Source organism: Numenius arquata, chromosome 11, assembly GCF_964106895.1.
Source record: "Numenius arquata chromosome 11, bNumArq3.hap1.1, whole genome shotgun sequence".
NCBI lineage: Eukaryota > Metazoa > Chordata > Aves > Charadriiformes > Scolopacidae > Numenius > Numenius arquata.
In genome coordinates, this window is record NC_133586.1 from 11,867,956 (window position 1) to 11,885,742 (window position 17,787).

Sequence of the window (17,787 nt, forward strand, 5' to 3'; positions counted from 1 at the left end):
GTATAATTAATTACAACAGTAATAATCCTATTTGAGGTGAGTATAAAACTTCTCATCTAGCAAATTCCATCTAATTTTTTGAATGCTTCAGTTTAATCTTCCATTTTTACAAGACACTCAAAAGACCATCCAGCGCCCGAAGAGAAGCAGCACTGAACAGCCCTGCAGACGTTGCAAGGTTCCTGCCCTGCAAGGAAATAGCTCATTGCTCCGCTGGGTCTTGCTTTTACGACAGCAAAGGGAAAAGAAGAGAGATCCCCTGTAACAAAGTATCGTCTTTATTTCGATTTCAGTTTTCCTTGTCAATAAGTTTTGTGAGATTTTGTAAATCGAAGTTTATACTGAAAGATATTTTTAGTATGAAAAAAAAAAGACTTTATAATCAAAGAGTTTTCTTTTAATCCTTTCTTCAGAAATACATTTTGATAATAGCAACTGCTCATTACAATAAAAACCAGAAAAGGCATTCATTTACTGCGGCGTGGGAAGTACTGCCAGTTCTAAATGCCCTACATAGTTTCTTTAAAATTTTTACGTTCTTTAGGCCTCAACAAAAACCAAAGCTCCTCTTCCAGGTTTGGTAGCAAACAGACTATTATTCTCCAATGGTAACCTTTGGACATCGGTTTGGTAATAAGCTTTTTTTACATTTTTTAGGAAAGTATTCAGCTTGTCAGTAGGCACCATTGACACAGTGCAGCCACCCCATCCAGCTCCAGTCAGACGTGACCCGATGGCCCCAAATTGCCTAAAAAAAAATAACAGAAAAAAATTCTTGTAAAATAAACCAAAAAGGGGTAATCTGTCATATATAAAATTCCTATAGAAAACTAATGAATACTTTATTCAAAACACATCTGTGTCATCTGATTTTTCTGAAGTTCACTTGGTTGTATGTGACGTTACAGCAATCTGCAGTTACCGTTTTGGACAAGAAAAATACGCTGGTGCTTTAAACTGCAATATAGTCACTTCTGTCAATTCTAAAAGTCACCTTCTTTTATAATGCTTCAGCATCAGCTGTTTTCAGGATCACAGCACAGCTGAGATGAAGAAAGCAGGAGAAGAAAGGAATTGTGTTAGCAACATTCATAAGACATCAGAAGTGAAAACAGAAATACATGACAAAAATAACAAAAGAGGGTTCATAAACTAATTGCACAGGATGTAGGCATGCAAGCCATTTTCTAATGTGGCAAAGACAAATAGCTCTATTCTTCCAGGACAGATCTAAAACATGCTGAAGATTCACAGGCTTCTGCAGGACCGTTGAGCGTGCCAGTCAAGAAAAGGAGAGTTCAGAAACCCTTAAGAAGTCCTACAGAGTCATTGCACTCAAACATCTGTTTATGCTGAATGGACAAAGCTGGGTATCTCTCTTTAGAGGAACCTCATGAACTTAACAGATTTACAGCAGTAGAGGTAAAACAAGAATTTAGTCCCAAAAGAAAAAAATGCTCTTAATGAGGAGGGTGAATAGAAAGAACAATGACAAATAAATGACATCCAAAATATAAACCATTCCCAGCCTCAAGATACTGGCCTGCTAGAATGTCCTACAGCAAATCCCACGCCATTAGTCTGCACGATTCAGACACCATCTCGTTAGAATTTAGTAGAATTATTTTCATTAGTCTGCTTACCTGTGCTCCTGATCTTTACTTAGATTCAGAAAAAGCAGGAAAATACCAGGTAATAAATTTCTTTTTCTAACCTAGTCAGACCAGGATGATTTAGAAAACTCATTTGAAATCTTATTCTCATGAGAGATCTAATCTGATTTGCAAACAAATACTTTTGATATGTTTCCAGTACCCCTGCACGGAGAGATTTACCAGTCCTAGAATGTGTTTGAGGGAGAGATGGCATCATGTGAATAACATATTGGAAAACGACAGCTCATTCCGAGTACGCTGTGGTAATTTTTCATATGTGCATTTTATGTTAAATGACTCTGGTGTACTGCTGGGTTAGTGGGGGTCTAGGTCATATTTCAAGCAAGTACTTACATATGTGTTTGATTCTAAACATGCTTATGTATCTTCTTGAACAGAAACACTTTCTTCAGTGTGTCTGTGTGGTGCCACCCTTCATATTGACTCGGTTTTATGTTCGTTCTTTATTTCCTGTTGGTGTTTTATTTTACTTATTATTATTATTCCTGTAAACCACTTATTCTCTGATGCAATTTTTCTCATTTCTGGTCCATGGAGCAACCTCCTGAAATGAGAAGCATCCAATCCAGTTTCAATTGCAATCAATAGGGAAATTCCCATCGACTTCATAAGGCCCAATCCACTTTTCAAAGTCTGCTAAATCAACTCTCTGTACTCATTTGGCCCGTTACCTCAGTCAGGACTTTGGATTTCACAGGGTGTCTGGCTTTTATTTTGGTAGGCAACCAAAATCCCTTCAGAATTGTTCTGAACCTTTTGCTGATTTCATAATTCTCTGTGGTCATGCTCATGCCTCATTTTTACTGAGTCATTTTAAAATACTTAGTTGAAATAAAGCATAATGTAGACAGAAAATATGCTTGTTTCAGAGCTGCAGTCGCTGTATTTCAAAATACTGTGGCTAACGGTTTCCAACGTGGTGATGTGATTAGACATTTCGGGCTTAATGCTGAGGAACTTGGTGTTTTGATGAGCAGTGCTGTAACACCTGAAAATCAGTACCTGACATTCCAAGGATTTGGAAGTGAGCACCTAATTCTGCATCTGCAGGAGATGTGATGCGTGGGAGGGATGTAGGTCAAACACGAGAAAATTAACTTTGGAACAGGTCTGAAATTGCTTTTTTTGAGTCTTGATCAGTTCAGTCCTAAGCTCCAGTATTCAGTGGATAAAAAGAGAAATATTTTATGAGGAAGGGGGTGTGTGTGTAAATGAGAGTAAAAACATGAGTACTGCAGCAAAGGAAAGAAGAATAGATATGAAAGTCCCACAGTTTGATATATGGAAGCGATAGGTAAGACATTGCAGTAACTAATTTTAAAAATAATTGTGCTGTATGAGGTGAAAAAATCAGAGCAATACTGTTAATTCCAGATACTCAAAATTATGAACCAGCTATTCAGAAAGCTAGATATTAAATATATAAATGGGGGGGGAGGGGAGTTATTCTGTTTTGTATGCATTTGAATAACATCTTTGAGCCTTTTTGGCTCTGAAAGAGCCGCACGCTTCTTTTTGTAGGGTGGTTTTTCATTTGCTTTGTTGAATTTTCAAATTGTGCCGTGACTCCAGGCTTTGCAGCTTTAAGAAAATCATCAGTGATCACAGTCTTGATAAAATGCAGAGTTGCCTCAGCTGCCATAATGCACCTGGGTGTAACATAAAAACTGCATCTTTTAGAACTGGTCAGAGGGGATTCAGCTGTCTTCAACTGCAAGGGGCGTGGCTGGTAACACTGAAATTATCAGGGTTCATACCACCAAAAGATGGGGGTAAGGGAATGAAAGAAAGTTATTTGCAACACTCAAGGATTGAGAGATTTTCAAAAGTACCTAATGAATTCAAGAGCTCAGATCCAATGTTTTGTTCCCGGTTTAGTAAACCTTCTGTGTTACTTGCTTTAAAAGACTAACAGGTAAAACAGCTACCAACAGCAGGAGACAGGTTAGAGAAAGTACAAGTCTTCTGTCTTAGCAAAAAGAAAAGAAAAAACAACTGACCAACTAGTGGTTACAGTTTTCAGCACTACAAACCACAGCAAGTATGGATCCCTGTCTTTCTTGGCAGAGGTTGTACAGTAAAACATAAAGATCTAGGCAAAACAGAAAACATCTGGATATGCAGATTATTCTTCACAGTTTAAACCTTGTAAGGAGAGAGCAGCACTAGACTCGGGCAATTCTGTGGAATGTATTTTTGGAAAGGCTTTTTAAAGTTACAGGGCAGCTGTATATCATTGTAAGTAAAGAATGTAATTTATGTAGCTTCTAGCCATTTCTATAATCACATCAGCCAAGTTTTCCTAGAGTGACTAGTGATTTTATGTCCCTTAGTTTTTTAATGTACAACTTGAGAAAAGTTAAGACTTCTTTTCCAATAATTTCCAAAAATTAGCTGCTGGCTTAAGCTGCATTCATCTAGAATAGCTACACGCTTCTAGAAATCTCATCACCGGATCGGAAGAACATTAAATAATACCAAACTTCTAAAGAAGAAAGATACATTTCTTAGGAAACACTCTTAATGGGACAAGGCTGTAAAGCAAATGAACAAATAATTTACTTGTTTCTGTGCAATGAACGTAATAAACCCACCCAGATTAAATGATTTTAATATACCGATTAGAAATTGTTTCACATGAATGACACTCCACTGTGGTGCTCAGCTAAGCTCATCATACTCGCTGTGCGCTCTTCTGCTGGTAACTTAGAAATCTGATGTAACGTGGGCATACACATCATTCTTTTCCTTCGCTATTTATATTTTGGTCCCTGGAACTGAAATACTCTGATTAATTTTAATTTAACTTAGTAAAATCTTAACTGCATGCTCCTTCCCTTTGGGTTCTGTGGCTGTGTCTATGCTACTGCCTGCAAGTTAGTGTCCCGATACCGCAGCAAGCTCAGAGCGCGGCAGCTGCCCAGCTCAGCATAAATGAGAAACAGAGAGTTTCCACCCCTGTGCTGAGCTTCACGCCGCAGTAGACCATTGCTGGCGTCCACGCTAGATTAGTAAATGTAGCACAGGTAACTCCACGCTAGACTGCAGATCGCATCAGTTTATACCTACTTGTTTTCCCCCACTTGAAACAGGACAGTTTTCTCCCAGCGTTTCTGAGAACAGGCCCTATCGGCACGACTCAGGTTGGATACCCGAAGTGAAGAAACTTAAAATTGCTCATCTCCTTTTGCAAAGTCCAGTCATCAGATGCTATTGACTGAGGCATCAACGTTGGGTGGTTACCGTATCTACAGATCATAGAATCATAGAATTGTCTAGGTTGGAAGGGACCTTTAAGATCATCTAGTCCAACCATCAACCTAACTCTGATAAAAACAAAAAAACAAACAAAAAACCCCCAACCAAACACCACAACCCATCACTAAACCATGTCGCTAAGCACTATGTCAACCCGTCTTTTGAACACCTCCAGGGATGGTGCCTCAACCACTTCCCTGGGCAGCCCATTCCAATGCTTAATAACCCTTTCAGTGTAAAAATTTTTCTTATATCCAACCTGAACCTCCCCTGGCGCAACTTGAGGCCGTTTCCTTTTGTCCTGTCACCTGTGACTTGGGAGGAGATACCGACCCCCACCTCTCCACACCCTCCTTTCAGGTAGTTGTAGAGAGTGATAAGGTCCCCCCTCAGCCTCCTTTTCTCCAGGCTGAATAACCCCAACTCCCTCAGCTGCTCCTCACAAGACTTGTTCTCCAGACCCCTCACCAGCTTCGTTGCCTTTCTTTGGACCTTCTCCAGCACCTCAATGTCTTTTTTGTGGTAAGGGGACTGGACACAGTGCTCGAGGTGGGCAGATGTCAGTAATGCAGATGTCAAGGTTTAAGGCTTTTCCTCTGCCAATGGTGTCACAGAACAGGCAGTGCTGATACCTTGCACTGGATTGAGACTTCGTAGCCCAAGATTTTTGATAATTCAGTGGAGCATAATTTCTGTCTTCGGCTGACTCCGGAGCCAGTTCTCCCTTCTCACACACAGATCAGCAGTTCCTTTTGAGTAGCTGGGATAACCATGGTGGAATTGCCCGCTGGGTAACTCTTGTAGCTTATTCTATTCTGTGATCATTACGTGATACAATAAACTGAACACAGCCTGTGAGTTACATACTGGATTGGCTCCCAAGAGAAGGAACAAAAATTGTATTGCTAAATTGCTATCAGACTTGTCCAATGGCGATCAGGGCTTCTCTGTGTTTTATCACAAAACAGCATGTGTATCCCATATGCAAAATAATCTGTGAATGTCCAAAAGTCTTCTGCTCAGTTTTTTAGTTTGTAGTTTTGTGGCGCAGAGGCCATTTCATCTTGTCTGCAAAAGAAATCAGACTAACCTAAATAATCGTCTGTATCGTACTCTGTCAATTTACAAACCTGGTAAATAGGTATTACAACTTAGAAAATCCGCATGGGTACAGAAGTAAGAAAGCATATGGCAAATTGCATGTTTGTAAAATTCATATTTTCATTATAAGCCAGCCTACTTTCTTAGTTTTAAAAAAAAAAAAAAAGAAAAAAAAAAAGCTAGTTGCAGGTAAAGAAATCTTTTTGTAGCTTTCATTTGTAGGTGGTAAGGTACTAATTTTTTTTAGCTTCAAATTGAAACAGTTTTGAAACAGTTTCTGTTTTCTTCAAGACTTAAAGATACAGAGAGAGGATGGGATACTTTTATAGAGTATTCACTTCTAAAAGACAGTGAAACATCACTTCTTGACCTCAGGCCTGCAAAAACTTAAGGCACCTGATATTTCCCTTCTGGCAGCGCGGTAACGCTCTGGCTTAGGGCAGAGCTTCCCCAACTAAGCACACCCTTCTCCAAGAAGTAGGAACTTTAACAGATGAGCAGAAGTATGAAGGTGGCATCACCAGCCACCATGGAGCCAAGATGAAGTGAATGAGGGAAGCAGCTGGGAGAAGATGGCTGGGGCAGAGGCAAGGATGGAGTAGTGGTGGGAAAGCTTGGGTGGGCCACTATTAAAATGGACCACCAACCACTGAATTCCTTCTATAGGCACTGAATTTAGATCAAAGTTAGCATAAGACGTCTGTCCCATGATTAAATGTACTAGAAAAATGGAAATTAAGAGGGACTGAAATGTGTACATCTTTTCATGCTGGTCCTATGTAGAATGTGAATACTAAGTATTTGCTTTTACTTTCTGTATACTGGTACAACAACTGTATTCTGCTACAACACATGGTTGTACCAGATCTCAGCGTCCACTGTAGCAAAATTATGATAATAACAGCCTGCTACACGCAACAGCCTGTGATTTCCAGCTCGCTTCATGCCATTTCTCAAACTCGGTTTATTCTGGCTAGAGGATATGAAGCTGGAGAGGAATAGAGGGAGAGGAGAAGGGACAAAATGACAGTCAGGTAATCTCTTTTGGAGTTGAAGGGCTTGTTTTATCGTGGCCAAACTGAGTTAGGGAACTGAGCTAAAAGAATGAGGCTGGGGCAGCGATGGAACTGGGGAAAGCTCAGACACACAGTGCAGAGAGGAGAAGCAGAGGGTTAGCCATAATAACAGTTATCACATTCATCTTTTAAACAGTGAAATGCTGTGCAACCTATCTGACAGCCTAGACACCATATTTTTTGAATTGAAAAAAATGCAGTAGCATTTCACAATATACCGTTATGATTCCAAGGCAACCTAAGCACATAGAACAGCTTGCTTATGCCCTGGAATTCCCATGGCAGCAGTTCTGAAATGGTTAAGAAATATATAAAAAGTAAGAGAATTCAAAGAGAACAACGAAGATGATGTTTTAAGAAAACCAGTTATGACTTCTTCTACAACTTAAAAAAAGAAGAGCCAACAGTCTAACGTAACACTTGTGACGATGAGTCAGTCCAAAAGCAAAGTCTGTAATAAAGCCATAAACTGCAGCTTTCATCTGAAAGTATTACACAGATGTCAGTAGGGAAACAATTGACCATGTAATGTCCCTGCAGGAGATTAATTTTGTAATAAGAGACAAGAATACTTTCATTTTAAAATTGCAATAGCCAACGATGTCATATTTTCTCATCAATTCAAACAATATTCTCAACAGGCGATTACTCTTCCTTGTGGTCAGAACTTACAGGCAGATGTCTACCAGCCGATCCAGTTCAGGACAGCTGCACTCATACATTTCCCTGCAGCTGATATAGCTCTGGTTCATTAATTCTCCCAGCAGCTGGAGTGCATTGGCAGGTGCTTCGTTGCATATCTTCTTAAATTCCAGCACTCTGGCAGCTTCGCTGTACACATGCTTTGCACGCTGGTATAACTTAAAGGTGGAAACTAAACAAAATGAGAATATTAAGTATTACCGTTATCCATTAGTATTCACTATAAAAGGAACATGCCAAAACATAGCAGAATTGTATATTTCAGTAATTTATATTTTATATCAGAACTCCCTAGGCTAAAAGTCTTCTGCAGCAGCTCACCTACGTCTTCTTTAAAGGCCCTAATAAAATACTATTTAGAGTTCATCAAAATACAATGTACACACTTTTTTCACATTGATAACTTGGTGCACATGCTCTGGTTCTTTGCCGTGCCGCTGAACAGACCCAGTCTCTCCTTTTACTTTGCAGAGGCAAGCCACAGTAGAAGAGTTAGCAGTGACGTTCATTAGGGCATTAATCTAAAGCTTTCAGGTTTTCAAATACCAGCAAAATTGAGCCATGAGCACGGCAGAAAGGTACCCGGTGCCCTGCAGCAGCCGCCAGCCAGCACTGCGGGCCCAGGGCGCTGTGTGTGAGCGCTCCTGGCCACATCACAAGAAGCACCAACCACTTTTTTTTTATTTTTAAAACTCAGATTAACAAAAATGCGATTATCCGTATTTCCTGGTGAGGAGGTAAGGAAGCCCTCTCAAATATTTTCACAATGATGCAGGCTCACCCTGACTGTAAATAATACCAGATTAAAGGTACAGTGAAGAGCAAAGGTGCTTTCAATTTGGTTTTCAGGGTTTATTTTTGGTATGTAATACCAGCCAGAGTGTCAGTGCTGCCTGTGTGGCTCTGAAGAGATGTCAAGCTCAGACAGGTACCACTTAGCATTGTCCTACCAAGATGAAAGCTACTGGAAGGATTTTGGCTAAAACGTTTCTATTGTGCCACGAAAAATCGGTTCCTCTGGGAAGAGGGGAGGGGGGTGCCCAAGTCTGCGTGGCTGTTAGGGTAGAGACCTCCAACAAGCCCGGGACATAAAAAGGAAGGGGATGGCTGTGGTTAAAGGCTCCTCGAGCTACTCCTATTTACAGGAGGGTTTGGTTTGCAACTAATATCCAAGAATTTATCTGCCTTTCCCAAGCTCGTGTTATAGTTCATTGTTTTTCTCTCCCAATATAGTTCTGTTTGCTTTAATATCATGGCTGCTATTGAGGAAGTATTGTTCACCAGCAGCATGCATGACATCATTTAATTTATGATTAAATTGGTTTACTTGAGCTGTTTGGGTGGTAAATATTAGACAAATGGACTTTATTCTCTATGTGGAGCACCTACTGCAGAATGTTTCCTTATTTCTTCACAACTCAAGCACACTCCTGTTAGAGCCCCTCAGAACATCCCTCCTTTTCTTTTTACTTGTGAGTTCTCCTTCAGAGCAAGGTCTCTCCTCATTTCAGCTTTTGGTCTCTCTTGCTTTCTAAAATGGCTGATGAAACACGCAAATAGAGGTAAAAGGAGAAGAGAGACAAGCCCTGTATTCGAAACAGAACTCGCTGTCTGACCCAGACACATCGAGTTCCCACTTGGTGTTCCGTGGAGACAGCCAAGTTCTGGAACCACTTCTGATGATTTCGGCAATCTACATTTGCAAGTATATGTAGAAATCTTCCTTGAAAGACTGGGAAATAAAATGGCATCCAGTATTAAGTCTCTCGTATGTATACTCCAGATTGCAACCCCTACGGACTAAAAATTCATTAGCACCTGGGTGATCCCTTTTTATTTCTCCAGAGTAAGTGTAAATCACAACTGGAAATGCTGAAAATACAGTGCTGAGACAGATTCAAGTAGCCTAAAATGACAGAGAAACACTGACCATCGCAGTGTTCTGCTACCAGTGATATTGCTTCTGGTGATATTTACTTTGTAATTCAATACAGCCTGCTACTGAGAAACCCTGTGCTGCTGTCTTTTGAACAGGCCTTCTGAGCGCGTTTCAAACTAGGACAGAAATGAGAAAATTGAGTGCCCCCCCCCCCACATCTTCTTGAGAGTATCACACAAGATAAGCATGTTTTGGTTTCCCATTTAGAGGTGTTTTACCCCACTGGATTTTGTTGCTGCTGGAGTTACTTGCACTGTATTTTGCAGAGCAATGCCTCAGTATTTTTGAATGTTGAGGAAAGGCAGCTTGGCCTATTTTTAAGGATGGTTTCTCTTTAAATATTCTTTTCTTATAACCCATTGTTTTAGAGCAAGGAGATTTCTAAATGTGCATTCGTTTAGGGAATATCTAAAGTTGCGTGAGAGATTGCCATAGCTCACACTCTCTTGTAAATCACCATTGAACAGTAGTAACCCAAAGAATGAACTGAAAACATGTCTGGTTTCAATTGTAAGGCAACAGACTTGCCAAAGGCTGTGATTGATTCGGAGACCACCCTTTGGTAGAGCAATGCTCTACTGGCCAGATTACCTTAAAAATCTCTAGGGTTGTGTTGTGCTCATCATGTTATGAATTGGCAACCAGAATGGGCGCTCTGGCTACTGGCTGCCAGCCAAAAGACGCGAGCTGTGTCCTTGACAGCATTTGCTCCCAGGAGAGCCCCTGCGTAGGGAAGAACTTGCTACCTTGACACTGGCTTTCTCTCGAAGCGAAAGCAATCCTTTCAGGCAGTTCCCAAGGGAGAAAGAGTGGCTGTATGTTCTTTTCAGACTCTTTTGTGGACATTTACCAAATCAGTACTGGTTAAAGGCTGGTATCGTTACATTAGCTATTGGTTGGTTATGGGCAGCATTTTATTTCAGAAGATTGTGTTTAAAAAGACTTTTTTATAGTTTGCTTTTCCTCTCTGGCAGTGTACTGCTCAGGTAAAATTATCTTCAGGACAGCAAACACCTCCGTAGTCTGCAAGTTCCCATTCTAAAATAATGACATGATTCACATATTTTCAGCTTTCAACACCAAATGCTTCTGGTAATAGAGAAACCCTCTTGTATCTCTTCTGTTTGGATGGGTAGTCCAACTAACCATCTCTATAATAAAAGATAGCAGAGCATACATGGTATTTCCAAAAATTACACCTATATTGGAATCCCCTTGCTATATCACAGCCTGTATATTAGCTCCACATAAATAAAATCTGAATTATTAGGACATGCCAAAGAGCTGTGGAGGCTGTGATTTTAGAAGAGTGCAGGAACTGATCAGACTCTGCGTGCTTCACGCGGCCACATTTTTTACAGTTAAAAAGGACTGACTTCCTAAGCCGTACTCTGTCCTGGTTAAAAGAAACAAAACCAAAGTGTGCACAACTGATTAGTTTATATCTGAGCTAGGGCTGGAGTGCTCTGTAAGGGGAAAAACTGAAGCCCAGTAAACCTTCCAGTGTTGCACAGGACTGGGTTATACGGTCTCACCCTCCATGGTGCTCAAAGGAGAGGAAAAAAGCAGCGCCTAGGGAACTAATGCCAGGTTCTTAAAAGCACATGGATCCTTAAATCTGTTATAGTGTACAGAAATTAGGTACTAAATCTAACTTAAAATGTGAATATACTTTCCTAATCCAATGAACTATAAAGGCCTGGTTTCTCCCGCTAAATTTATTGCCAAATTAGGGCCACAGGTACCCTCAGCTCCATCTTCTGCCAGTGGAAAGGGCAGGTTACGGAACCGTTTATCCCACCCGAGACCTGGATTGCCCTCTGGTACTCATTTCTCTGGTGACTAGAGGGGAACCTAAAACCTCTGGTGCAATGGAATTAGCTGGCTCCCACGCTGACATAGGAGCAACTGTCTGGGGCACGTCTAAAGTAATGTTTGTTCCATAAGGGGATCTGTGCAATATCCAGTTCAGGTACTCTGCTTGTCGGAAATGATGTAGCGCCATTCGGGCTGATGGAGATTTTATATCGGCTGAGAATCTTGGTCTCTGATCAGAATCACGCTCTCAAAAACTGTTCTTTGAAAATCACTACACGTATCCTCTCTGCCGTGTTCTGTGTAGCTCACTGCCACGCAGGAGTGAACTGTTTGACTTTAGACCTAGACATACTCACACAATCAGAATCTCGGGGTCCCTTTTGTCCCTTTCTGAAAAGACAGTATGGAGATTGTGATTTATTTTGGATGGTATCAGCTGCACACAGACAAAGTTTCTTATGGACTCATGTGAGGGTGAGTGATACCTTTTATGGACTGAAACACAGATCAGAAGAAACTAAAGTAAACCTGAAAAGTCAAAATGAGACCAAAGAAAACTTTAAGCAAGACAAGGAATCCTGTACCTGGGTCTGCTCTAGTGACATTTTGTCACTAAGTGTTTAACACCTTTCACCTTTATTCAACCTGTTCTTGGAGCAGCAAATCCACCTCCCAGGTCATAGCCTCACTAGCTGTGTTTCTGAAGTTCAAAGAGGACACAGTGAATCTTCTACAGGGAATCTCCTCCACTGTTAACTGCTTTGTATTACCAGTCCTCATCTATTTTTCAGAGAATGATGACAACTCTTGCTGACCCTTGGTGGATTCCCTGCACCCTAGCTCTCCTCCTCTGCAATGTCACCCATGAACAGGTAGATTCAATTCACTTACAAACCACCAAATGCCCATGAAATAAATGGGGACTTTTCCCAATGCACTAGTAGCTTACACTGCAAAAAGAACTTTCCAAGTTGTTAAGACAGAGCAGACTAACATTAATGAAAGTTTGTCCAAAATCCGTATAAAATCTCTTAAAACCAAACAAAAAATCCTGGGCTATTAGTCCCAAACAACTGTGGGTTAATTAAATATAACAGAGAAGTGTACTGTGGGTTTTCAACTGTATGGTCATATTTTTAATTTTAGCTTTACAAAAATTGTGCGAATCTGTCCACTCCATTTACAGGGATTTTTTGTCTTTATAATTGAAAGTTGTGGCTTCTCAGCAACTCATATTTGTTACAGCTTCAACTTCAGCAGATCCCTTCCTTTAGAGGCTTCCTGTACAATTCTATCTGACCTTTAGCTAAAGACCAACCTCTTCAGGCTATATATTTTTTTCTAGTTACTTTGGCAGCTTCTTAAGATATGTTTCACTATAGATTAATGAGCTACACATGGCTGATGGGACTGCTAGAAATTTACAACAGGAAAAACTCACTGACGCGAAATCATGTAGGGGACAGTTTCTACCACCATTACTCATATGGAATAGTACCCTTCTCTGTTAGGCATCCTGCTGATTGAACATGATGAGGGTGAAGGTTTCTGGCTCATAATGTATATAAGAAAATGCTGCCAGATGGCTTTAATTTGAGCCAGATTGTGAACCCCCTACTTGAAGTGGGGAGCAGTTACTCTACTGGGACTGCTCAAGTAACTGTTTGCAATCTGGCTTTCTGAAAATAAACCAGGGACGAGTCATTGCTGGATTCAGTGACCCATTTAGCAGACACCTGCTTTGAGATTACGGTAACTACTGGTTTAAAGTGATTTTTGCTCCAGAGGAATGCTAGCTTTAACGAGGCTTTTGCAACTAACCGAGACCGTTCAGTGCCTGTGCCTAACCTGTGGCACACCCCGAAGGCCTGTGTCCTCCAGGCAGCTGTATGGGATCTGCCTGCAGCGGCCACTGCTCTGGGGATCATCCCAAGTAAATGATATTTTTGTAGAAGGGAAAGGTACGTTCCCAAATTTCTCCATGACATTGATCAGGCTGAGGCTGGAGTAGGCACCTGGACTCTAAAGCTGGAAAGTGCTCTTAGGTCAAGCAGTTTGGAGGTAACTTCTGTTCTCGTAAGACAGGGGCACTCTACTAATGCACACGGCAAAGCTTTGTGACAGAACATCTGAGAGCCCACCTTCACATACGCCTGTCTCTGCAAATAATGTTGAAACTGTTCTTGCACTGAGATCACCATTAACACAAATTACTTGGCAGTGGGAATGAAAGGCTATTCAAGCACCACTCATTGAAGCTACAGCACAGATTTAGAACTCTCTCTCCAGGAGACAAATACAAGGGCAGTTAAACAGCCAAATCCACACAGCAAATGGATGCCTGCTCCTCCCTTGGCGATTTCATTCCCAGGTTTAAATGTCAAAATTAGATTACAATTTTATACATGAAAAGGAAAAATAGGTTTGAAAATTCCTCATTTAAGAAGGGAAAAAAAAATTTAATGGTTAAAGGAATATACTGTTTTACAGGAGAACATCCTTTTGTGGTGAAGCTTATAAATACTTAATGTCCCACAATCACCACACACTAAATGTTCTGTGAAGCACTCGAGTCCAAGCCAAAATTATGGCATAGTGCACCTTAGAAAGTAATAAATATTATTTTTTCTAGAGATGTTCAGAAGCCACAAGTGCAATCCATGTGTAAACATTTGCAAGGGAGATTTAAACTCAGGATTTTAAGTTGGCCAAGGAACAACTGCAAGAAGTTTAGAGAGGCTTTATGCACCATCTGTACTTCTCCAAACCTGGGAACAAGTGGGCTGTACAGCGGGGAACTGCAGAACTCCTTGAGTGCCTGCTTATAAAAGGGATGCAAAGTTGCTGTGTGCTCCTAGGTCTGGCCTGGGACCTGCCCAAAGCCTGTCCATACCATTTTTTTTTGGGACGTGGAGTTTTTATCTGGTCAGCCTTATACACTTATAAAACTCTATGTAAGTATACAGTACCATCACTGGAGAAGTAGAGGAGGGGAAGCTAGACTTAAAGCTAAAATAGTATTTACATTGCACTTTCAGATCCTTAAACGTGAGATACAATGTGAGTATAAAACATTATTTATAACTATCACTGGGCTTCAGAATAATACAAAAAAATAAAACTACTGACAATGTATATTCAGCCACAGAGAAAACTTAGAATCTAGTAAATGATCTAAATAGTAATTCTCATGCAAATAATTTACCCTTAACATTACAATATTTTATCAGAAAAGCTGATAAAGTGTGTACAAAGGAAGAAAGATACCCTAAATGGTATGGTTCTTTCTTCGTGTTGAACAAAGAAATTCAACAACATTCTGAAATTCTCTGCAGAGATTCCTTATTTGTCGGTATGTTTTCTCTCACATGAAGAAGCCACGCATTGTCATTAAAATACAGTGGGAAAGTAGAAGGGAAATAAGAAAAATATTTTTGTCAAACAGCCTCTGGTTTTCCAAAGCCAACATAAAATGTAATTTGTTTAGTGTGTAACAAAAACAAACAGTGGATTTAGATTCCTTCTTTCTGTGTCTGTCTTGTTTCTTCTTTGCATATAGTTTTACAGAAATCTGTTATTTAATTTTATATTGTACATGCGAAGAGGCTTTCAGCATAACCAATTTTATTTGGCCTTATCAAATGAAATCATGGTCATGCAAGTTTAAGAGATTCTCTTCAGCAAACATCTGCAAACTCTATTCAGAGCCACAGTATAAAATTTCCTTTGAGTTTCTTCTACAGCTTTTATGTTTAAATTTTTTGTCCAGACTTTGGTTTTTGAAAAAAATCAAAATAACCTGTATAAACAATTCAGTTCTACAGAACTGTAGAATTTTGTTTTATAAACCAGGTAGAAGGAGTATATAAACATCTGTAAGTTAATAGTCTTGTATTGCTTCATGGAGAGGAGAGTAAGGGGACAGCGTAAAAGATTTACAGCCTTGTAGTTTCCCATGAAAATGCTGCAGAGTGTAGGTTCGTGGTTCAGTTCATTCCTCATGTACCCACAGCACAGGGTTACCATAGCTCTTTCTCTGAAGTTAAAGAGTTGGATTAAGATCTCATAGTCCATCCTGGTACCCTCTGGCAGTGTAATTAGACAATAAGATTCATACTCTGATACCACTGGGATGCAAAACAGATTATAGATTTCAGGACCTGGTCCTTGGTCAATATATAAAGTTTACAATCGTTCCAGATATACAATTTATTTAACTATAAGCATCAGTATACATAGATATGTTACTGATTTATATAGATTAATTCTATACGTCCCTGAAAAGAGTCTTCGGAAGGACTGGTAAGAATATAATTCAGCTACAAAACAGTTGAGATATTAAGGCTATAGAATGGAAACAAGGAAGTATGGATTACTTTAAGTTCTTAAAGATTCTGATCTCAATTGGAAACCTGTTATGAATGCAAATTAATTATTTCATAAATGTTCTATTATTCGGTATTATTAGCAACCCTACTATATATATCCAGGATCCATTCCCTGTGTGCCAATGCTCATGACTGCATGGTATAATCAGAAGCTATAATACGTGGGAAATACATAGTAAATTGTTCACTTCCACCAACATTTTCCTAAAAAAAAAAAAAATACCAACAGTGACAGAAATGTCATTCTCAGGAGAGACCTCGCTGACTTGCTGCCCAGTGCGTGTTTTATGAAGTGATTATGTATTTATCAATTCAAAACCAAAAACACAAGCTCCATCTACGCTGGCCTTTAACACCAGTTAAGGAGAGCAAACAGGATTCATTTTAATGATGCTGTAACCACCCAAAATGTTTGGTTTTGTTAGAACTATTGCCTAAAAAGGAAGCCTAGTTTAGACTTTTCCCTAGAATAAAACCTGGGCTATTTAGAGATGACTCTCAAGCAGCATAGGCTAATCTAAGAGAATGCTACTTCTACTATTCTAGAAACAGTTCAGTCAAAAAAAGTTTTGCTGTATTTTAAGTTAAAAGTTAGAATGAAAATTGTGATATCAATTCTCTCACTTGCCACCCAAGATTCTGCGGAAGTATTCTGGCAAGACTCCACTTGCACTACTTACTAATACATAAACTTTTTATTTAATACAAACATTGTACATTAAACCCCACCATTTCATACATACTTACCATCTTGCGTGTTTTGACTGAGGATCTGAGAGCGGAGCTCCTCCAGGCTAATTCCCAGGCATTTACAAATTTCCTCTGTGCTGTAAGGCTCAGGATGTAATACCTCCTCGACAATGGTCAGCATTTCCTCTAGGCTAACTCCTAGCTTGGTTTGCACATCATGGAGTCGCAACATTTTTTTCCAGTCCAAGCCTTTTGACTTTGAGAGAAGCTAAAATTAAAAAAATAAACCAGAAAATATTGTGCCTTCCTGTTTAAAACTAATTGTCCATAAGCACCTTTAAGACCAATTTTTTCTTTTCACTTCTTAATTGGGAACCATCAGAAGTTACTTTCTATCAGCACACAGCAGATACCATTACATTTATTTATAAAAGGTTTGTGAATGACAGATATTCTTCCCTCAAATTAGATATTCTCAATAAAAGCCCTACTGGCATTATTCATGTGATATCAAATCAGTGATTTATCCTTTTCCATGGACGTTGTTACTTCAAGCACTGATTAACCTTTTACAATCGCATTCAGACAATTGCTTATACAAATGCTATGATATCGTAACACTGGAAGTCCCTAAGGACTCTGTTTCTGTACTGTTAGAATATGCTCTAACATTTAAAACTTTTTGACCTTTCCAATACGCTTTGGGAGTCTTCTTATGAACATTTGAGGTTGTGATTAAAACCCTTTCTCATAATAGCCTTAAACATACGAAGGTGGGCATAAGGCTTGTGTGGGAGAGTTAACTGTAACCTTTCTCAATCTCTAGAGTTTAAAGTAGATTTTAAGTACATTCTTTTAACATCCAATTTAAAGGAAGTTTTGAGCCTCACAGGAAGATTACGATGTGTTAGTCAGAACCTGCTCTGTTCCTAGATAATTGCTGTGATGCGGATTGGGTATAGACCTATGTGGTTTTCCTACTCCAATGATGTCATGCTTTGTGTATCTTTGTGATGTTTTGGCAATTGACAGTAGTTACTTCAACACAGTAGAATCCTAAAAGCAAATATGTCAAAGAGGCTTTTCTCGGGAAGGCTGCTACATGTGTTGATGCTCTTACGTGCCTAATGAAAACAGTT

General features: G+C 39.7%; 1 protein-coding gene across 4 annotated transcripts in view; it reads right to left on the reverse strand.

Moving 5' to 3' along the window:
• Window positions 1-256: 256 nt before the first annotated feature.
• GALK2 (galactokinase 2) overlaps window positions 257-17,787 on the reverse strand; it is a 51,196-nt gene continuing 33,665 nt past the window's right edge. For all 4 annotated transcript variants that reach the window (XM_074155926.1, XM_074155927.1, XM_074155924.1 and 1 more), the window contains 3 exons: window positions 16,706-16,916; window positions 7,784-7,985; window positions 257-748 (listed from right to left, as the gene is read on the reverse strand). In XM_074155926.1, coding sequence (XP_074012027.1) covers window positions 541-748; window positions 7,784-7,985; window positions 16,706-16,916 — 621 coding nt within the window. In that variant the 3' untranslated portion in view covers window positions 257-540. The remainder of the gene's footprint in view (window positions 749-7,783; window positions 7,986-16,705; window positions 16,917-17,787) is intronic.